This window comes from Mobula hypostoma, chromosome X2 (genome assembly GCF_963921235.1).
Source record: "Mobula hypostoma chromosome X2, sMobHyp1.1, whole genome shotgun sequence".
NCBI lineage: Eukaryota > Metazoa > Chordata > Chondrichthyes > Myliobatiformes > Myliobatidae > Mobula > Mobula hypostoma.
In genome coordinates, this window is record NC_086129.1 from 8298185 (window position 1) to 8320926 (window position 22742).

Sequence of the window (22742 nt, forward strand, 5' to 3'; positions counted from 1 at the left end):
CCAATTGTTTGGCGACAATAAAGTATAAAGTATTCACCGTGGTTGGTGAAGTTAATGTTTGCTATTTACCCAGGTAGGTGAAGTGCATATCTCCTATTTGCCCAGGTTGGTGCAGTTAATGTTTGCTACTTGCCCTGGTTGGTGAAGTGACTGTTTGTTATTTATCCAGGTTGGTGCAGTTAATGTTTGCGATACACACTGGTTAATGAAGTTATCGTTTGCTATTTACCCTGGTTGGTGAAGTGAATGTTTGATATTTACCCTGGTTGGTGAAGTGAATGTTTGATATTTACCCTGGTTGGTGAAGTGAATGTTTGATATTTACCCTGGTTGGTGAAGTGAATGTTTGATATTTACGCTGGTTGGTGAAGTGAATGTTTGATATTTACCCTGGTTGGTGAAGTGAATGTTTGATATTTACCCTGGTTGGTGAAGTTAATGTTTGCTATTTACCCTGGTTGGTGAAGTGAATGTTTGATATTTACCCTGGTTGGTGAAGTGAATGTTTGCTATTTACCTTGGTTGGTGAAGTGAATATTTGCTATTTACCCTGGTTGGTGAAGTGAATGTTCGCTATTTACCCAGGTTGGTGAAGTGAAAGCTTCTTTTGATGTGTGATGCTAAGTGTGGGAACACCAATGCCATTGAGCAGAAAATCGCACAAAAGGCAGTGGATTTTGTCCTGTACATCACAGGTAAAGGTCCCCCAACCATTGAGTATATCTGCATGAAACATTGCATAGAAAAGGAGCATCGATCATCAAAGATCCTCACCACCCAGGCCATGTTATTTTCTTGCTGCTGCCAGTAGGTAGAAGGTACAAGAGACTCAGGACTCACACCACCAGGTTCAAGAACAGTTACTCCCTCTCAACCATCAGGCTGTTGAACAAAAGTGGATAACTACACTCATTTTATTTCTGGTGTTCCCACAACCGATGGTCTCACTTTTTTTTCATGCTCGTTATTTATTGCTATTTATTTGCATTTGCACAGTTTGTTGTTTATTGATCCTGTTTACAGTTACTCTTCTATAAATTTGCCAAGTATGCCTGCAGGAAAAAGAATCTCAGGGTTGTATGTGGTGACACGTATGTACTCTGATCATAAATTTTACTTTGAACTTTGAGAATTCGCCGTCGGCGACGAGGCGATCACACGCGCATGCGTAAGGGTCGCTCGAGTTCCGGAAATTACGCGTGCGTTCCGTGGCAAAAGGCTCTTGCGGGATTGGCAGCAGGTAGGATCGGTGCTCTGTGTGGCGATTAATCCGCACCGGCGTCCGAACCGCGACTGAAGGGGAATTACTGTGAGATCCTGCCACACCGCGGCTTCGCACCCCGAGACAGTACCGGTCTTTTCCCTCTCTTTCAGCCCTACGATCCGTACCCAGGCCCCGGGGAACTTCTGATGAGCGGCGCCGTGTCAGTATTCTTGCGCGTGCGCATCGCTAGGACTGCAGCTGATAGACGGGTCTCTCGTTCGTAGGGGTTTCTGGGTAAAGAAACGGCCATGGATTACTCTTCCAGCGATTTCCCTGCCAATTCAATGGGCGTGGGGGGAGGGAATAGGAGCGGATAGATCTCACAAACAATGCCGATGTCCAGATATCTAAATCCAAAGATTAGGAACTCGGAACAAAAATATATCAACACACATCAAAGTTGCTGGTGAACACAGCAGGCCAGGCAGCATCTCTAGGAAGAGGTACAGTCGACGTTTCGGGCCGAGACCATAGAGATGCTGCCTGGCCTGCTGCATTCACCAGCAACTTTGATGTGTGTTGCTTGAATTTCCAGCATCTGCAGAATTCCTTGTGTTTGCTTACAAAAATATATCTCCGAGTTAATCTCGGATCAGGAGTTTACTTTCCAGTCAATGAAAATGTCAATTAGTGCTGCGAGGGAAAACAGAACAAAATCCTTCTGTTGGTTTTAGTTCCTGGGAAAGTCACCTTAATTCTACCTTTCCTTGTTTTGGATGTTTCTACTCCTGATGATGTGTTTTGTTCCATTCTCTCTGGGTACATAATGATATCAAACACCTTTGACCTGGGTAACAAGTGACCTGTAGCTTTCACATCACAAATGTGCCACACTCCAGTGAGAAAGTCTGCTGCCCTCCCCTGCAAATTCATCAGCATCAATCACTGGAGTGGTGGTGGGGGGGAGGGGTCAGAGTGATTTGATTTCACTTTTTTACCAACAGGGCAATGCTTCCCCCTCTGCCTTCCTGCCTGTCCTTTTGATACAATGTGTATCCCTGGATATTAAGCCCCCAGCTATAATCTTTCAGCCATGATTCCGTGATGTTTACAACATAGAACCATAGAAACTACAGCACAGAAACAGGCCCTTTGGCCCTTCTTGGCTGTGCCGAACCATTTTCTGCCTAGTCCCACTGACCTGCACACAGACCATATCCCTCCATACACCTCCCATCCATGTATCTGTCCAATTTATTCTTAAATGTTAAAAAAGAACCCGCATTTACCACCTCGTCTGGCAGCTCATTCCATACTCCCACCACTCTCTGTGTGAAGAAGCCCCCCCTAATGTTCCCTTTAAACTTTTCCCCTGCCAATCTGCAACTGTGCTGCAAGTTCATCTACCTTATTCTGTATATTGTGCACATTTAGATGCAACACCTTCAGTCCTGTATTCACCCTTTTTGAAAGCATCCTCTCCACGTCCACTCTATTGAGACCTTTCAATATTCGATTGGTTTCAATTAAGTTCCCCTCATTGCTCTGAATTCCAGTGAGTAGAGGCCCAGAGCCATCAAACATTCCTCATATGACAAGCCTTTCAAAACCTGGAACCATTTTTGTGAACTCCTTTGAGTTCTGTAATAATCAACATATCTTTCTAGATAAGGGGCCCAAAATTGCTCACAATACTCCAAGTGAGGCCTCACTAATGCTTCATAAAGTTTCAACAATACATCCTTGCTTTTATATTCTCAGCCTCTCAAAATGAATGCTAACATTGCATTTGCCTTCCTCACCACGGACAACCTGCAAATTAACTTTTAGGGAATCCTGCACGAGGACTCCTAAGTGCAAATCCTTTGTACCTCAGATCTTTGAATTTTCTCTCCATTTTTCCAAATGGAGAGGAAAATAATCTACACTTTTATTTTTTCTACTGATATTCATAACCATACACTTCCCAAAATGATGTCCTTTACCCATTGATGTATTTTGTAAATCTTTTTACAGGTGACAAATGACAAACAATTTGTGAACGGGAATCCCAAACACAAGGGCACGTCAGTTTTGCTGTCCCTGTCCAGGTATTTAAGGAGTGACCGGATATTTTCTTTGTGTCACCAGTATGTCAGTTGTTGATCCTTGGAGATGAAAGAATATCTCATCCCAGCTGGAAACGTGCTTTGTCTCTGAAATGAAGTTTCTGTTGTAACTCGGTAAAACCCCACTTGAACCGGGGTGCTGAGGACACACCAGCATTTGTTCACAGGAGATCAGTTCTTCAGCTGTGTTGATTGTACCAGGGAGTCACTACGGCTGACATCTGACCATGAATTGAGGGAGAACTGTGGGGAGAGATTCACTCACTCATTCCACACATAGACACACCTGCGATTTCACACTGATGAGATGCCGTTCACCTGCTCTGATTGTGGGAAGGGATTCACTCGGTCATCCAACCTGCAGAGACACAAACGAGTTCACACTGGGAAGAGGCCGTTCACCTGTTCAGTCTGTGGGAAGGGATTCACTCAGTCATCTGCCCTACTGGCACACCAACAAATTCACACTGGGGAGAGGCCATTCACTTGTTCTGGATGTGGAAAGGGATTCACTCAATCATCTGCCCTACTGGTACACCAGCGAATTCACACTGGAGAAAGGCCATTCACCTGCTCTGAATGTGGGAAGAGATTCAATCGGTCATCTGAATTGAAAGTACATCAGCGAATTCACACTGGGGAGAGGCCCTTCACCTGCTCGGACTGTGGGAAGGGATTCACTCAGTCATCCCACCTGCAGACACACCAGCGAGTCCACACTGGGGAGAGGCCATTCATCTGCTCAGACTGTGGGAAGGGATTCACTCACTTATCCAGCTTACAGAGGCACCAGCGAGTTCACACTGGGGAGAGGCCATTTATCTGCTCAGACTGTGGGAAGGGATTCACTCAGTCATCCCAGCTACAGGCGCATCAGCGAGATCACATTGGAGAGAGGCCATTCATCTGCTCAGACTGTGGGAAGGGATTCACTCAGTCATCCCTCCTACAGACACATCAACGAGTTCACACTGGAGTGAGACCGTTCACCTGTTTGGAATGTGGGAAGAGATTCACTCAGTCATCTCACCTACAGACACACCAGTCAGTTCACACTGGGGAGAGGCCGTTCACCTGTTCAGTCTGTGGAAAGGTGTTCAGTCACTCATCCAGCCTACAGAGACACCAACGAGTTCACACTGGAGAGAGGCCATTCACCTGTTCAGTATGTGGGAAGGGATTTACTCAATCATCTGACCTACTGGTACACCATCGAGTCCACACTGGGGAGAGACCTTTCATCTGCTCGGAATGCGGGAAGAGATTCACTCAGTCGGCCAACCTTGTGGCACACTACCGAGTTCACACTGGGGAGAAAGTTTAAATAAGTTGTGTGTGGGATATTTCACCATTCCGGTTGCTGAATCCAGAGTTAATTTCACAAGTGACTGTTGGTGTCGAGCACTGAAATTATTTTTGCTGTTCGTCAAACCCCATTCTGTACCCTGGTCACTGGGATTGGAGAAGTTTCATCCAACTCTGTTCTGCAGTCTGGTAACTGGCATTGGAGAAGTTTCATCAAACACAATTCTGAACCTGGTCATGGGGATGGAGAGAAGTTTCATCAAACCCAGTCCTGCACCTAGCACTGGAATAAAGAGAAGTTTCATCAAACCCAGTTCTACACCCTGGTCTCTAGGTGTGGGATGAGTTTTTTCAAACCCCATTCTGCACCCCGGTCTCTCGGCATGGGATGAGTTTTTTCAAACCCCATTCTGCACCCTGGTCTCTGCGCATGGGATGAGTTTTGTCAGACCCCGCTCTGCACCCCGGTTTCTGGGCATGGGATGAATTTGTCAATCCCCATTCTGCAGCCCGGTCTCTTGGCATGGGAGGAGTTTTGTGAAGCCCCATTCTGCACCCCGGTCTCTGGGTGTGGGATGAGTTTTGTCAAACCCCGCTCTGCTCCCTGGTTTCTGGACATGGGATGAATTCGTCAAACCCCATTCTGCAGCCTGGTCTCTTGGCATGGGATGAGTTTTGTCAAACCCCGTTCTGCATCCCGGTCTCTGGGTGTGGGAGGAGCTTTGTCAAACCCCGTTCTGCACCCTGGTCTCTGGGCATGGGATGAGTTTTGTCAAACCCTGTTCTGCACCCTGGTCTCTGGGCATGGGATGAGTTTTGTCAAACCCCGTTCTGCACCCCAGTTTCTGGGCATGGGATGAGTTTTGTCAAACCCTGTTCTGTATCCTGGTCTCTGGGTGTGGGAGGGGTTTTTCAAACCGCGGTCTCTGGGCATGGGATGAGTTTTGTCAAACCCCGTTCTGCACCCTGGTCTCTGGGCATGGGATGAGTTTCGTCAAACCCCGTTCTGCACCCTGGTCTCTGGGCATGGGATGAGTTTCGTCAAACCCCGTTCTGCACCCTGGTCTCTGGGCTTGGGATGAGTTTTGTCAAACCCCGTTCTGCACCCCGGTCTCTGGGTGTGGGAGGAGCTTTGTCAAACCCCGTTCTGCACCCTGGTCTCTGGGCATGGGATGAGTTTTGTCAAACCCCGTTCTGCACCCCAGTTTCTGGGCATGGGAGGAGTTTTGTCAAACCCTGTTCTGTATCCTGGTCTCTGGGTGTGGGAGGGGTTTTTCAAACCGCGGTCTCTTGGCATGGGATGAGTTTTGCCCGGTCCCTGTGTCACAATGGGGGCACTGGTAGATGGTGGACCCAAATGCAAGACACAGACACTGAAGTACAAGGAACAGGACTTGACTAGAGTAGGGACGTGACAGAATACAGACAAGGAGCAGGGACAAGAACGCAGACTAGGGCTAGGACATGGACTAGACTCAAGGAACTATGAACTAGGGGTCTGGGCTTGGTCTCCGAGCCAGAAACTGGACAAGGACCCAGGACCTGGGTCTTGCCTCGGGCTCGGACCCCAGAACTAGGCAAGGACATGACATGGCTACCGGAAAGGACGTGGCTGTGGTCTTGGCTCTTAAGGCTTGAGGTTAGGGTCTTGGCTCTTGAGGCTGCGGTTTTGGCTCTTGAACTTGGAGGCTGGGGTCTTGGTCCTGAGGCTTAAGCTTGGCGACAGGCTGGGATCTTGGTCTTGAGGCCTGCAGGCTGGGGTCTTGGGTCTTGGGACGAGGGTACTTTGAAGTAGGGTATGGACTCCAAGCCAGAGACTGGGCAAGGACCCAGAACCTGGGACTTGACTCAGGCTCGGACTCCAGAACAAGGCGAGGACAAGATGAGGCTACAGGACTGGGCATGGCTTGGGTGTGGAAGTCCTGGGTAGCACGAGACACAAGGACAGGTAAAGGCACATGGACAGGACTCAGTACTGGACTAGGCACGGACTGGGCGAGGGCCTTCAGGAACACGGAGCCTTGGACTAGAAGAGACAGGAGCACAGAACACAGAGCCAGGACCCCTCCTTGGGAACAGGACATAGGGCCGGGACTCACACACACAACACAGAGCGAGGACCCCTCCTTGGGAACAGGACGTTGGGCCGGGACTCGTACACAGAACACTGAACATGAAGAGATGGATCCCATCACAACAAATGGCCGGACCCACCTAGCGAAGGCGTGGACATAGAGACAGATCCCAACACTAGGTAGTGGCAAACAGCTGGACCTACATAGCAAAGGTGTGGACACAGACAATTCCACACAACGAAAGACAGTTCCTTATCTCGACCTAACAAGGCTCCGGTCTTGCTGTGGCGGTAAGACTTCAGCGATACAGGGGGGGTATACAGGCTAGGTGAGCAGGCAGATAGTCAGGTGAGCTATCCAGGCAGAGAGTCAGGCGAGTGGGGGAAAGACAGGGAGGGGAACAGGTCAATCCAACAGGAAATCCCTGGTTTGCAGAGGTGTTTATGTCTCAGCCTCAAAATGAGAAACATGCCCACAACAGAAACTGGGGAAAACCAGAAACCCCGGAACAAGGAACCATGGACTGGACTGGGAACCGAACACAGACTTCACGGACCGGACTATGACACTCTGGGCATGGGAGGAGTTTTGTCAAACCCCGTTCTGCACCCCGGTCTCTGGGCATGGGAGGAGTTTATTCTGCTGATGTAGGACACATCACATTAAGATGCAGGATTTATGTTTAGGATCACTTTTAGTGATAGGATATAAATGTTGGTTACCTGAAGACCAGAGGCAGAACAGCCACTCTCAGCATGTTTGGTGGGTGGTTTGCTCTTGTGGATGCTGGTGTCGAGATGATGTGTTAAAACACCTGAATAATAGCTGCAGATTTAGCTGATTCTCAGATGGTGAGTGTCACAACCATAGATCTGGCAGCGCCGCAGATATGGCAATTGTGCTAATGAATATGCACGTGTCAGCTAATTATTATTTCATTGTGATAGTATTTCACTGCACTCTTCCCGTCATAGTGCTTGTTGAAACTTGAACCCAGCGCAACAATGCTTCGCTGCTTGCTTGCATTTGGCCTTGCCTGTGAAATTGAACTGTTGAGTCAACTTACTATGAAGAATAGCGGTCTTCGTTTTATATTTATTTGTTCTTTTCAGCCGCAGTGTAGGCTTCATTTCCCATTTGAGAGTTTTAGTTAACGGCCCTGTTTGGCCTAGTGTTTATTGTTTTATTTTCCCGTTAACACTCTTCGCATTAAAATCTGTGAACTATCGACCTGCTTCAGTGTCTCTCACTCCGCATTTGGGACATATCCGCAAACGGTGACAGCAAGTCTCGAACACACAAAGATGGACCCAATAGAGAGAGAGCATCTGACCTTGGCCATAAGAGTTATTGGTCAGGTGGGCGATAGGCTACAGGCAATGTAATCTGTTTTCAGTGAAGTTACTGAAGCAACGAGGCAGATGATCTCGTGCCGACAAGCCCAGTCTCACTTGGAGGAACAGCTATCATCACTAGCCGCTCACCACAGACAATCAGGCTCGGGTGTCTGCGATTTCCGCACTCACGGCCGCTGTCCACGAACTTACTGTGAACAACCAACATCACCTGACAGCCATTAACGTTATCGCCAGCTCAATTCAGCAGCTTCAGTCCACCTCAGTTCCACTCCCAGCACCTCGCAGGTCCTCCTTTTCTGCTGCCCGGACAATCTCTGCTACTAATGCTCCCGGACCAGAGCTGACTCCTGCCTTCGGACCCCCACAGACTCTCACACGTACAGGAACCGAGTATTCCACCTCCAGGCAGGTATTATGGTGATACTGATGGTTGCAGGAATTTTATTACCCATTGTGAGCTGACATTACAAGCCCAGCCTGGTCGTTTTGGTGATGCACAAAAATTGGCGTACATGGTCAATCTAGATGGACCTCCACTCAGCCTGCTCAAAGCTTTACGGAAGCAAGGATACCCCGCAACCCAGTCGTTCCGACATTTCGTTGCGGAGTTAAGGAAGGTTTTTAATCTTGCAGTACGGGGTCAGGAGGCTGCCCACCGACTCCTGGACCTGTGCCAAGGCAGAGGAATGGTGAGAGCCTATGCAGTTAAATTCCGTACCCTTGCAGTAGAGACTGGATGGAATGAGAGATCTCCATCACTGCCTTCCAGCGTGGACTGAATGCAAGGGTCCGGCATGAGGTCACTGTCCAGGATGAGCAGGATAGCCTGGATGACCTGATTAATCTGGCTATTCGAGTTGACGACCGGGTGACTGAGTGGTGCAGGGAAAGAAAGGTTCAAACTTCCTATGCGCTGTCTGATCACCGTCTTTCCTCATCCTCTCTCCCTCTCTCACCACCCAGCACCCAGCCCACGGAGGAGCCTATGCAAGTGGGGCGCATGCGCCTGTCTCAGGAGGAATGGGAGCAGCGCTGGAGAACAAGTTCCTGCCTCTGTTGCAGTGATCCAGGACACTTCCGGGCGGCATGTTCCAAGGGTCCGGTAAAAGAGAAAACCCGTCAGCAGGGAGGGGAATCCTGATGGGTCGGTTCTCTCTTCAGTCAGCTTCCCCTGATTCTGTAATGCTCGCAGCTTCCTTGTCGTGGAGGTCTCAGACCCATGAACTTAAAGCTTTTATTGACTCCGGTGCAGCCGGGAATCTAGTGGACATCTCTCTCGCTCAAAGATGGGGAATTCCAACTCAGAAATTAAGAGTAAAGATCAACGTCAAGGCGCTGGACGGTCGACCTCTGGGCACCGGCCAGATTCACCTTTCCACCCAGCCCCTCCAACTGGTGCTCGAAGGCAACCATCATGAAGAAATATCTTTCTATCTGGTTAATTCACCTGAACTGCCACTGGTACTTGGTCTCCCCTGGTTATCCCAACATAACCCACGGATCAATTGGTCTCTGAAGGTGCTCCAAGAGTGGGGACCGGCGTGCCTCTCTACCTGTCTGGGTCCAGCTCAAACTCCATTCCATGAATCCCCTCCTGTGTCTGCTAAGGATGTAGGCCTGTCTGGGATTTCGGCTGAATATGTGGATCTCCTTGAGGTTTTCAGTAAAAGAAAGGCCACCACCCTGCCCCCACACCAGCCATACGACTGCGCTGTAGACCTCCTACCTGGTACTAGTCCTCCCCGGGGCCGGCTCTTTTCCCTCTCTCGTCCCGAAACGGTGGCCATGGAGGAATACATCAAGAAGGCATTGAGCATGGGGTTTATCCATCTGTCAACCTCACTGGCAGGAGGGGGCTTCTTTGTAGTGAGCAAGAAAGGTGGCAAGCTTTGTCCCTGCATCAATTATCGGCCCCTGAACATCACTGTGAAGAACCGCTACTCTCTTCCCCTGCTGGCGTCTGCATTTGAACATCTCCAGGGAGCAACCATGTTTCCAAAATTTATCTGCGCAATGCCTACAATCTGATCCGCATAAGAGAAGGGGATGTGTGAAAGATGGCTTTCAGCACCTCTAATGGACGCTATGAGTATCTGCTGATGCCTTTTGGTCTGGCCTCTATATTCCAGGCCTTGGTTAACTATGTGCTCAGGGACATATTGAACCAGTTTGTGTTTGTGTATTTAGATAACATCCTTATCTATTTCCGCTCTCGTCAGATGCCTTCTTGAAAATAATCTGTATGCCAAGCCTGAAAAATGTGGCTTCCATGAAGACCAGGTGTTGTTTTTGGTCTATATACTTACCCCAACCAGTATTCAAATAGACCCTAGTAAAGTTCAGGCAGTTGCAGAGTGGCCCAAACCCTCTACAGTGAAACAGGGACAGCGCTTCATGGGGTTTGTGAACTTTTATTGCTGTTTCATCTGAAATTTTGTCTCTAATGCGGTTCCAATTAACGCACTCAAGAAGACCTCGGCAGGATTCCATTGGACAGATGATGCTGACCGAGCATTTTTAGATTATGAAGACACGCAGTCCTCTTTTATTGTCATTTAGTAATGCATGCATTAAGAAATGATACAATATCTCCTCCGGTGTGATATCACAAAACACAGAACAGACCAAGACTGAAAAAAACTAACAAAACCACATAATTATAACATATAGTTACAACAGTGCAACAATACCATAATTTGATGAAGAAGTCCATGAGCACAGTAAAAGTTCAAAGTCTCAAATGTCCCACATCTCATGCAGATGGAGAGAAGGAAGAAAAACTCTCCCTGCCATACCCGACCACGGTCCAACTCTGAGTCATCTGAAAACTTGGAGCTCTGATTATCTCCCCGACACTGAATGCTGAGTGCCATCTCTATCCGAACGATTCGACCTCCTTCTCGGTCACCAACAGCAGGCAAAGCCGGGGATTTTGAGACCTTCCCTCCGAAAGATTCCCGACCGCGCAGTAACGACAGCAGCGAATGAGCGTTTCAGAAATTTTTCCAGATGTTCCTCTGTGCTTTCACGTCCATCTTCATCATTTTCAGAGCTAAAGCAATGTTTCACCACTGCCCCGCTGCTGCAACACCCAGACCCATCTCATTCATTGATGAGGTGGATGCATCCGATGTAGGCATTGGAGCTGTCCTCTCTCAGTGCTGGCCTGCGGATAGTGGGATGCATCATGTGCCTTTCTTTCCTGTCACTTGACTCTGGTCGAGAGGAATTATGACGTTGGAAACCAGGAGCTTCTGGCTGTCAGGGAGGTCCTGGAGGAATAGTGACACTGGCTGGAGGTGGCAGAGCATCCATTCTTGGTCTGGTCAGATCGCAAGAACCTCTCCTACATTCAGGATGCAAAGAGGCTCAACCCTCATCAAGCCCAATGGGCTGTCTTCTTCACATGGTTCAATTTCATCCTCACCTATTCTCCCGGCAGCAAGAATACAAAGGCCGACGCTCTCTCCCGGCAGTTCGACGGATCTGAGGACAATGCCAATCCAGAGCCCATTTTTCCTTGCTTGTGTATCGCTGCTCCGGTGATCCGGGGAATAGATGCAGAGGTGAAGGCCCTCAACAATCAGATCCAGGCCCGGATGGTGTTCCTCCCAACTGGCTGTTTGTTCCTGCTGCAGTGCGTTCCAAAGTGCTGGAATGGGGTCACTCCTCCTGTCTGGCTGGACATCCGGGAATTCAATGGACTCAGGAGTTTATACAGAGACAATTTTGGTGGTCATCTATGTCCCAGGATGTCCATGACTTTGTGTTTGCCTGTCCCACCTGCGCTCAAAACAAGACATCACGCCAGTGTCCTGTGGGTCTGTTATGTCCACTGCCTGTGCTCCACCGCCCCTGGTCCCACTTCTCAGATTTCATCACTGGTCTGCCCCCGTCTAATGGAACACCACCATTTTGGTTGTTGTGGATCGATTTTCCAAGGCTGTCCACGTCATTGCCCTCCCCAAGCTCCCATCGGCTTGTGAGACTGCCACACCACTCATGGTTCAACATGTGTTCAGGCTCTACGGCTTTCCTCAAGACATAGTGTCTGATCGTGGACCACAGTTCACTTCCCGCTTTTGGAAGGCTTTCTGCTGTCTTGTAGGAGCCACGGCCAGCCTCTCATCTGGCTTCCACCCCCAATCCAATGGCCAGACTGAGGGAGTGAACCAGGAGCTGAAGACAACCCTGTGCTGTCTTGCCTCTTCCAACCCCATGCCCTGGAGCTCCCAGTTGGTTGGTTTCGACAGAGATCGCCCACAATAATCTCCAGTTGTCCTCCACCGCTAGGTCTCCCTTTGAATGCCAGAAGGGGTTCCAACCCCCACTCTTCCCTGATCAGGATATTGACGTAAGAGTTTTTGCTGCTGAGCAGCTGATCCAGCGCTGCAAGCACACCTGGAGGCGAGCCAGGGCTTCTCTGCTGCGCACGCAGAAACAGCATTCCCGGCAGGCTGATCGGCTCTGTCGACAGGTAAGGCCATGCAAGCCAGGAGAGAAGGTCTGGTTGGCATCAAGAAGAAGAAGAAGAATATCTTTATTATCATTGTTGTGGAGCAATGAAACACAGTTTAGCAGCTCAATGTTTTGCAGCATGACAAAGAATATATACATAACATAAACTCTAAAACCTCAGGAGTGCAGTCCAAAATTAATAATATATGGATGGGGGGGTATGGACACCTGCCATTCCTGGAAGTGTGATGCATTTAGCTGCAGCCGTCTTGGCGGGGGGACAGGAGAAGGGAAGTGGGTGTTATACATTTCACTGCTTGTGGGTAGAAGCTGTTAAGGAGTCTCTTTATTTTCGTCCTTAATGCTCTGTATCTCTTCCCAGAAGGTAGGGGGGAAAACAGGTGATGTCCAGGATGAGTGGGATCCTCTGAAATACAAGTAGCCTTCTTTTGAAGTCTGCCAGTATAAATGTCTCTGAGGGAGGGTAATGTTGTGCCAATAACCCGCTCTGCTACCCTCACCACCCGCTACAAGTCCTTCCTGTTCTGTTCTGTGCAGCTGGCAAACCACACTGCACAGCAATACGTCAGGAGGCTCTCTATAGTTGTCCGATAGAAGTTGATCAGTAGGTGATGAGGGAGGAGAGTGTGCTTTAGTTTCCTTAGGAAGTAGAGCCTCTGTTGGGCCTTCCCCACCTGATAAGAGATATGGGCAGTCCAGGTGAGGTCAGCCGAGATGTGGACGCCGAGGAACTTGAAACTCTCTACTCTCTCCACCTCTTTCCCGTATATGTGCAGAGCAGAGTGCTCGACGCGCTTTGATTTCCTGAAGTCTACTCCTTAGTTTTTGTGATGTTCAAGTCCAGGTTATTATGACAACACCATTCTGTCAAATGCTGTACCTCCTCTCTATAGGTTGTCTCATCACAGTCTGATATGATACCTATTAGGGTGGTATCGTCAGCAAATTTGACAATGGTGTTGGTGGAGTGAATGGTAGAGCAGTCATGGGTGAAAAGAGAATAGAGGATGGGGCTGAGAACACACCCCTGTGGTGTACCAGTGTTCAGGATGAGAGTAGATGATGTGTGTTCTCCCATCCTGACACTTTGGGGTCTGTTACTCAGAAAATCCAGTATCCATGAGCACAGTGAGCTGCCAAGGCCCAGGTTGCTCAATTTCTGCACCAGTCTGTAGGCGATGACTGTATTAAAAGCTGAGCTGTAGTCCACAAACAGCATTCTTACAGAGGTGTTATCCTGATCCAGGTTTGTAAGGGCTGTGTGGAGAGCTGTGACAACTGCATCCTCTGTCGATCTGTTTGCACGATACGCAAACTGGTATTTATCAAGGTCAGCAGGTATGGCAGACTTAATGTAAAACAGTATGAATCTCTCAAAACATTTCATGATGATAGGAGTTAGAGCCACTGGGCGATAGTCATTAAGGCAGTTCACTGTACTTTTCTTTGGTGTAGGTATTATTGTGGCTGATTTAAGGCAGGTGGGGACTACAGACTGTAGTAGCGAGAGGTTGAAGATGGTAGTAAATACTCCCGCCAGTTGATCTGCGCAGTCCTCAAGAATCCTTCCGGTGACTCCATCTGGGCCAGCTGCTTTCCTCACATTGACTCTGCGCAGGGCGGATCTGACCTGGAGTTGGTGTAATTGTATAGGGTCATCCTTCTCTATTAGTGCTGACTGGATGCCAACTTCTCCATTCTGACTGTCAAAGCGAGAAAAGAACTGGTTCAGAGTGTCTGGCAGTGTCCTGTCTGAGGAGTTTGTGACTGTATAGCTGTCCTTGTAGCCAGTAAGAGTCTTTATCCCCTGCCACATACATCTGGAGTTGTTATTGGTAAAGTGCTCCTCTATACGCTGTTTATATCTGCACTTGGCCTCTCTGATGCTGCTTTTCAGGGCTCTTGCCTGTAGATCCCCAGATTTAAAAGCAGCATTCCGTGTTCTTAGCAAGATCCTCACCATGCTATTGAACCAAGGTTTTTGGTTGGGGAACACTTTAACAGACTTTGTGTCCATGACATTCTCAGCACAGAAGTTTATATATGAAAGAACAGCTGATGTGTGCCCTTCCAGATCTCCCCCTTCATCAAAAACTTCCCAGTCTGTGTTATCAAAGCAGTCTTGTAGGGCAGAGGTAGCCTCCTTAGTCCATACTTTGACTGTCTTCACATATGGCCTTTGTCTACAGCTGAGTGGTTTATATGCCGGGGTCAGGGACAGAGACAGATGGTCTGACAGTCCCCAATGTGGCAGAGGGCTGGCTTTATATGCATGAGGAAGATTGCAGTAGACTTGATCCAAGGTGTTCTTTTCCCTTGTTGGGAAGTTCACATACTGATGGAATTTAGGTAAAACAGACTTCAAGTTGGTATGATTGAAGTCCCCAGCTGCTATAACAATGCTGTCTGGTTGTGCTGATAGACACTGGCTAATGGAGTGATGTAACTTCTCCATAGCTAGCTCAGCGTTAGCCTGCGGTGGTATGTAAACAGCTGCTACAACAACCAATGTAAACTCTCTCGGCAAGTACAAAGGTCTGCACTGCAACATCAGGTATTCAGTGTCCGGCGAACAGTGAGTATCTATAACTGTAACTTCAAGGGATCTTCCCCTGAAATTCGAGAACTGGAAATTAGCACCGCGCTACGTGGGACCGTTTGTAGTGGAAAAGGCTGTCAACAAGGTGTCCTATAGATTGCGGCTACCAGCATCAATGAAGATCCACCCAGTATTCCATGTTTCCCAGCTCAGGCCAGTTACTACCTCACCCCTGGCCCCAGTCACCCAACCTCCCCCTCCTCCCCGCCTGGTAGATGGTTCCCTTGTCTATACTGTGCGGCGCCTTCTGACACCTCGCCGGGTACGTGATAAGGTCCAGTACCTTGTGGACTGGGAAGGGTATGATACTTGGTTCCCGGCAAAGGACATCTTGGACAAGTCGCTGATCCGGGACTTCCAGCGGACACAGGTCTGTGGCGCCTCAGGGGCTGCGCCTAGGGAGGGGGGACCCTGTCATAACCATGAATTCGGCAGCAGAGCAGGTATGGCAATTGTGCTAATGAATATGCACATGTCAGCTAATTATTATTTCATTGAGATAGTATTTAATTCCATTCTTTCTGTCGTAGTGCTCATCGAGACTTGAACCCAGCACAGCAAGGCTTCGCTGCCCGCTTGCATTTGGCCTTGCCTGAGAAATTGAACTGTTGAGTCAACTGACTATGAAGACTAACGGTATTTGTTTTATATTTAGTTATTCTTTTCAGCCGCAGTGTAGGCTTCATTTTCCATTTGAGAGTTTTAATTAATGGTCCTGTTTGGCTTAGTGTTTATTGGTTTCTTTTCCCTCTAACTCTGTTCGACCTGCTTCAGTGTCTCTCACTCTGCACTTGGGCCATATCTGAACCCGGTGACAGTGATACTGAGATTTTCCTGGTCCCAAAGTGACAAATCTGGGCCTTAGATCTTCTTGCTTACCAGCATTCCCAATGGAGCAGCACTGATTGAGTCAGGACTTGGCCAATTCATGTCTACAACCTCGGTGGACCGAAATCACCAATCATGGACTCGGGAATTGTTCCCTTCATTAGGATTTATTCATAGCCTCAAATTCTTTTCATGAACTGCATCTTCCATCTGAAGGGATAGGAGAAAACCTGCAAAAGATGTAAAGTCTCCTTGAGAGAGAGAACTCCAGCACCCATTCCTTCAGGAAGCAATGTTGAGAAGGATTGTCTTTGGGAGGGATGATAGATTAGTTGTTGGGATTTGGGGGCAACTCTGGGTAATTACTGCTTAGGACCCACTACTTTTTGATCCTGGACCTTTGCTAAGGATCTGCTCCCAGGGTGATGTCAACAAAGGGGCTTCAGTGATATCAGACGCACCCCTTGGGCCTGTCTGAGGATGGTGCCCAATATCCCACTGCAGACCAGGGAACTTGCTGCCTTTAATATTCATGCAGTGTCCGAATTGGTCTGAATCTGTCATCTTGTAATAATCTGTTGATGGTCAAATGTTAGTGATTTGGATGAGAATGTAGGTCGATCAATTAGTGAGATTTTGGATGACACCAAAACCGGTGTGTGGTAAAAGTAAGGGTTGTCTAAGGTTACAGTGGGATGGAGACCTGCTGGAAGGAGGACCAAGGAATGGCAGGTGGAACTTAATGGGACAAGTATGATGTGATAGATTATGGGAATTTAAACTAGAGCAGAACATGCAGAGTGAATAAGAAGGCCCAGGGAGAGCTATGTAACCCCCTTGCTGTCCTGTGGGGGGCGTGCCTTATTCTGATTGTTGAAAGTCGCTTCTGTTGTGATTGGTTAGTTCAGAAACTGCAACTGCACATGACAATTGGGAAGGTATGCTCTGTGCGCACTCTTAATGAAGTATGTTTGTTGAATATTCAGATTTGTAGTATCTGTAACTTGGGGAACACGAATGTTTGGTTGAATGTTTACTGTTTGTAGATAAATGATTGATACCCCCATTTGCAGACAATGCTTTCTGTCTCACTTGCCAGACTCACGAACCTGATTCAGCATTACACTGGCTTGCTTCAGGACCATTTCCATTCCATCCATCCTACCACCTCTAAATTTGTTTTTACATTGACTTATTTCTAATTTTAAAAGTTGTAATTTCTGTGTGCCGATGTGTGTTTGTCATCCTGACCAGTTCTGCCTTGTCTGATTGTTTCTTAGTGAAATCTGACAATGGGTTCTCCCCTCAGTTGGATCTTCATGTTCACATCAGCCACAGGAGCTGACCCTGCTTCAGCTCCAGGTCAGCTTGGCATTGCTCAGAATTACTGTACTGGCACTGGAGAGGACCCAGTCGCTGACCTCCCAGGCCACACCGTCATGTAAAACTCAGTACACACTTGAGGCCTTCTAGAAGAGAAGAAATGTCCTTGTCTGGCACAAGCTGGCTCTGAGGCATATCTGTCTGCCCGTACTGAATAAGACTGGTTCCCCCGAGCACTGGCAGGTACTTGCAGGCGTGTCCTTCATCAGGAGCACACATCAAGTTCTCTGATCTCCAGTTGGCACCAGCTCGTTTGGGGGAAGCACCCTCTGGGACTCCACCCATTCAGGGGCACCTGTGTTGTGGGCGGGTTAAACTTTGGGGAGTGCGGCCCAATGATAGCCCAGTCTTGTAGACATTCACAAGAGATGTGGAGCGATAAGCTTGCTGTGCTTTGTAGGGCCTTTTGCCCTCAGCAGGAAACTTTTAATGGTGTGCACTGCTCTTTCCACCTTTTCACTTGTAATACCCTGGGAAAGATTTCACCGCTAATGTAATGGTCTTTCTTTTGAAGCAGTGTTTGGGTTATGTTTGGAGATAACGGGTGCTTTGGAATGTGAGCTGGGTCCTTTGTTCAACGTGAGATGTGGAGAGAAGACGCCAGAGAGAACCAATCATAGGATTCGACCTGGTGGGGGACCGTGATTCGATGGAGCAAGGTTGAAGATCGGTGAATGTGAATTTTGGGAAGAGTTGAGCTCCAACTTGTGCACATTTGACTGTTTAATTATAATGAGCCCTTTTTGTTTTTTCTTTCTCTTCTTTATTAATCCTTTAGTTAAGATTCATACATATATTCCTTTAATCGTATGCAGTGTGCTGTCTGTTATTTCTTGGAACTGAGCTGTAACAGGGTAGCAAATGAATTGAATTGAATTGACTTTATTTCTTACATCTTTCACATACATGAGTAAAAATCTTTGTAATCATAGTAATTTATAATAAATAGAACAGTCAATGTAACATAGAATACACTCAGATCAGTGTGAGTTAATTATAATCAGTCTGATGGCCTGGTGGAAGAAGCTGTCCAGGATCCTGTTGGTCCTGGCTTTTATGCTGCGATACCGTTTCCCGGATGGTAGCGGCTGGAAAAGTGTGTGGTTGGGGTGACTCGGGTCCCCAGTGATCTTACACACCTGTCCTTGCAAATGTCCTGAATCATGGGAAGTTCACAACTACAGATGCGCTGGGCTGTCCGCACCACTCTCTGCAGAGTCCTGCGATTGAGGGAGGTAGAGTTCCCATACCAGGCAGTGATGCAGCCAGTCAGAATGCTCTCAATTGTGCCCCTGTAGGAAGTTCTTATGATTTGGGGGCCCATACCAAACTTCCTCAACCATCTGAGGTGAAAAAGGCGCTGTTGTGCCTTTTTCACCACATAGCTGGTGTGTACAGACCACGTGAGGTCCTCGGTGATGTGGATGCTGAGGAACTTAAACTGTTAACCCTCTCAACCCCAGATCCATTGATGTCAATAGGGGTTAGCCCGTCTTCATTCCTCCTGTAATCCACAATCAGCTCGCTTGTTTTTGCAACATTGAGGGAGAGGTTGTTTTCTTGACACGCTGTGTCAGAGAGATGACTTCTTCCCTGTAGGCCACCTTGTTATTGTTTGAGATAAGGCCAATGTGACCAGTGTCATCAGCAAATTTAATTAGCAGATTTGAGCTGTGTGTGGCGACACTGTCATGGGTATATAGGAAGTAAAGGAGGGGACTTAGTACACAGCCTTGAGGGGCTCCTGTATAGAGAGTCAGAGGGGTGGAGGTGTTGGAGCCCACTATTACCACCTGCTGGTGATCTGACAGGAAGTGTAGGATTCAGCTGCACAAGGCAGGGTCAAGGCCGAGGTCTCTGAGCTTCTTGTCAAGCCTGGAGGGAATTATGGTGTTGAATGCTGAACCGTGGTCCAAGAACAGCATTCTCACATAAGCATCCTTCTTCTCCAGATGTGTAAGGACGGTATGTAGAGTAGTGGCTATTGCGTTGTGTCGGTAGGCAAATTGTAGGGGGTCCAGCTGCAGATATAATCCTTGACCAGCCTCTCAAAGCATTTGCTTATTACTGAGGTGAGTGTGACACTCACGCGTTGGCTCCAAGCGCCATACCCCGGTAAACCGCTTCAGCTGGCGGGCTAAACCACGTGAGGGGGTGGTGTTAACAGGCACCACTGGGCGACATGATGAAGTCACCGGCCGTGACAGAAAGGTTCTCAGATGAAATATAACGGCCAAGTGTTCACGACCAAGGTGAGCCACCCAGTTGGAGGAAACTGGCTGTGGTCAAACCTGGAGAGGGATGGGCTCCACCAGGTTTCAGATGCCCAAGACAAGCTGCATGATGAGCACACCAAAAAGCTGGTGCAAAGCTTGCCATGACGGCGCCCCAACAACTCCACTAGGAGTTAAGGGTGCAAGAAGAAGAAGAAGAAGAGGAGATTTACGAGGATGTTGCCTGGATTGGGGAGCATGTGTTATGAGAATAGGTTGAGTGGACTTGGCCTTTTCTCCTTGGAGTGATGGAGGATGAGAGGTGACCTGATAGAGCTGTATAAATTGATGAGAGGCATTGATCGTGTGGATAGTCAGACGCTTTTCCCCAGGGCTGAAATGGCTAGTACCAGAGGGCATAGTTTTAAGGTACTTGGAAGTAGGTACAGAGGGGATGTCAGGGGTAAGTTTTTTACTCAGGGTAGTGAGTGAATGGAATGGGCTGCCAGCAGCGGTGATGGAGGTGGAAACGATAGGATCTTTTAAGAGACTCCTGGATGGCTACATGGAGCTTAGAGAAATAGAGGGCCTAGGTAGTTCTAAGGTAGGGACAGGTTCGGCACAGCTTTGTGGGCCGAAGGGCCTGTATTGTGCTGTAGGTTTTCTATGTTACTTTTTTAAAATTGTTTTAAAAAAATTTTTACGTTTTTATTAATCACTAATTTTTATTGCAACACTGACAAATTACATTCAATACAACCAGTTGCCGATTACATTTTGACTGTTTCACCCCAACCTTCATCACCTCTCCACCCCTCTCTCTCCCCCCCATCCCTCTCCCCTCCAACAACCGAGTAGCAGTGCATACGCAGACAGAGCATTCCTATTTTAACAGAAGATCTTTGAAGTTAGATATCAAATTTGTCCACATTAAGATTGTGTTTGGCCGTGCATCATTTACTCTTGCTGATGAAAGTTCCAGGTAAGAAATGTCCAAAAAGCTCTGAAGCCAGTGAGTATTTGAAATATCATGGGGAGGTTTCCAACGCTGGACTACAATCTTCTTAGCTGCAGTCCGGCCTGCCAGCCAGGTTTTGCATGTTTTTTCCGTAAGGGAAAGGCGGGAGTCATCATTAAGAAGATGTACAGCGGGGTCCATTGGTAATTGTATCCCCATTAGTTCTGTAAGAGTACTGATAACCTTCCCCCACAAACCAAAAACCCCTGGACATTCCCATACAACATGTATAAAAGAATCAATGCCTCCATGGGGGCAAAATGAACAATAAGGGTCAGGAACGAGTTCCATTTGATGTCTAATTCTCGGTGTTAGATATGCTCTATGACAAAATTTCAACTGTATATACCAATGATTTGGGTTTTTCGAAGCACCAGCAGCATTATCCCAAATCGCATCTCAGTCTAAGTCTTGTCCCAATTCAGATATGTCCCTATCCCAGGCTTTCATTCTTGATGTGGACATATAATTCTGGGAGTTTAATTTATCATAGATATATGACACTATCTGTCCTGGAGCACTCTGTATCCAACTTAAAATGGGATGGTCCTTTAAATCTGACCCCCAGGGAACACTGTAGGCTTTACAAGCTGATCTTACTCTAAAGTAGAAGAAAAGAGAGTGTTTATCAATATTATATCGAGATACCAGTTCTTGAAAGCTAAGGATAGTACTTGCCCCATTAATATCTTGAGGAGTAGTAATACCTTTATCCTCCCAAGTTCTGTTAGTGAATGGTTTCCCCCCAGACAGAGGATGATTATTGCTCCAGAATGGAGATGATTTGCACCATACGCTTTTAAATTTTAGGAATTTTTCTGCTGCTCTAAACACTTACAGCATATGGGTTAAAATGGACTGTAATATAAATCACCTTTTTTGGTAGACATACCTATAAGGAGAAAGTCCTTCAACCTTATTGGTGCTATTAGCTCTTGTTCTATATTTTTCCATGACAAAACTTTATCCTCCTCCATCCAATAGCTAAGACTTTTTAATACAAATATCCAGTGATACAGTTTAAAATTTGGACATGCTAATCCCCCATCCGATTTTTTGAATTGTAGAGCTGACCACTTTGTATTGGGTCATTTACCATTCCAAATATAGCATCGTAGTAAGAAACACACATAAAAGTTGCTGGTGAACGCAGCAGGCCAGGCAGCATCTCTAGGAAGAGGTACAGTCGACGTTTCAGGCCGAGACCCTTTGTCAGGACTAACTGAAGGAAGAGCTAGTAAGAGATTTGTAAAACAATTTGCAATCTCCCATGACTATAGTAACATTGACCTTTTTACATACATTTTCTCATCTACCGTTGTAATTTGTACCCCACATCCAGATTACCGTTCAGAAACTTGTACATAACTGCCATCAGGTCTTTTTACCCTTGTAGTTTCTAAATTCTACCCACAAAGTTTCTAGCAACACACATCAAAGTTGCTGGTGAACACAGCAGGCCAGGTACCATCTCTAGGAAGAGGTACAGTCAACGTTTCAGGCCGAGACCCTTCGTCAGGACTAACTGAAGGAAGCAATAGTAAGAGATTTGAAAGTGGGAGGGGGAGGAGGAGATCCAAAATGATAGGAGAAGACAGGAGGGGAAGGGATGGAGCCAAGAGCTGGACAGGTGATAGGCAAAAGGGGATACGAGAGGATCATGGGACAGGAGGCCCGGGAAGAAAGACAAGGAGGTGGGGGGGGAACCCAGAGGATGGGCAAGGGGTATATTCAGAGGGACAGAGGGAGGAAAAGGAGAGTGAGAGAAAGAATGTGTGTATAAAAATAAGTAACAGATGGGGTACGAGGGGGAGGTGGGGCATTAGCAGAAGTTAGAGAAGTCGATGTTCATGCCATCAGGTTGGAGGCTACCCAGACGGAATATAAGGTGTTGTTCCTCCAACCTGAGTGTGGCTTCATCTTTACAGTAGAGGAGGCCGTGGATAGACATGTCAGAATGGGAAAGGGATGTGGAATTAAAATGTGTGGCCACTGGGAGATCCTGCTTTCTCTGGCGGACAGAGCATAGGTGTTCAGCGAAACGCTCTCCCAGTCTGCGTCGGGTCTCGCCAATATATAGAAGGTCCAGTTTTTGCCAATATACTCCTGGAGGCGCAAGTGGGATCATTGAGCTGATAAAATTAATGCGGGTTAAGATACTCATTTTTAAAA

At 47.6% G+C, this 22742-nt stretch overlaps 1 protein-coding gene across 7 annotated transcripts; it reads left to right on the forward strand.

Annotated features, from left to right (window-relative positions):
* The first annotated feature begins 1173 nt into the window (after positions 1 to 1173).
* Positions 1174 to 22112, forward strand: LOC134340854 (zinc finger protein 235-like). 7 transcript variants are annotated; one of them, XR_010016650.1, is made up of 4 exons: positions 1174 to 1240; positions 3221 to 3294; positions 15659 to 15764; positions 17854 to 22112. XR_010016650.1 is itself a non-coding variant. In XM_063038425.1 (3 exons), the coding sequence occupies exon 1, from the start codon at positions 3620 to 3622 to the stop codon at positions 4634 to 4636; it is 1017 nt and encodes a 338-aa protein (XP_062894495.1). In that variant the 5' UTR covers positions 3303 to 3619; the 3' UTR covers positions 4637 to 12527; positions 15659 to 15764; positions 17854 to 22112. The 7 variants fall into 7 exon arrangements, 2 of the variants coding, with proteins under 2 accessions (XP_062894495.1, XP_062894496.1); XR_010016652.1 differs by having other exon boundaries at positions 17857 to 22112; XR_010016654.1 differs by lacking the exon at positions 1174 to 1240 and adding an exon at positions 1438 to 1498.
* Positions 22113 to 22742: the final 630 nt, after the last annotated feature.

Bases quoted from the DNA above. Each gene is read 5' to 3' on its own strand.
- LOC134340854 (XM_063038425.1), top strand. From the start codon at position 3,620: ATGCCGTTCACCTGCTCTGATTGTGGGAAGGGATTCACTCGGTCATCC.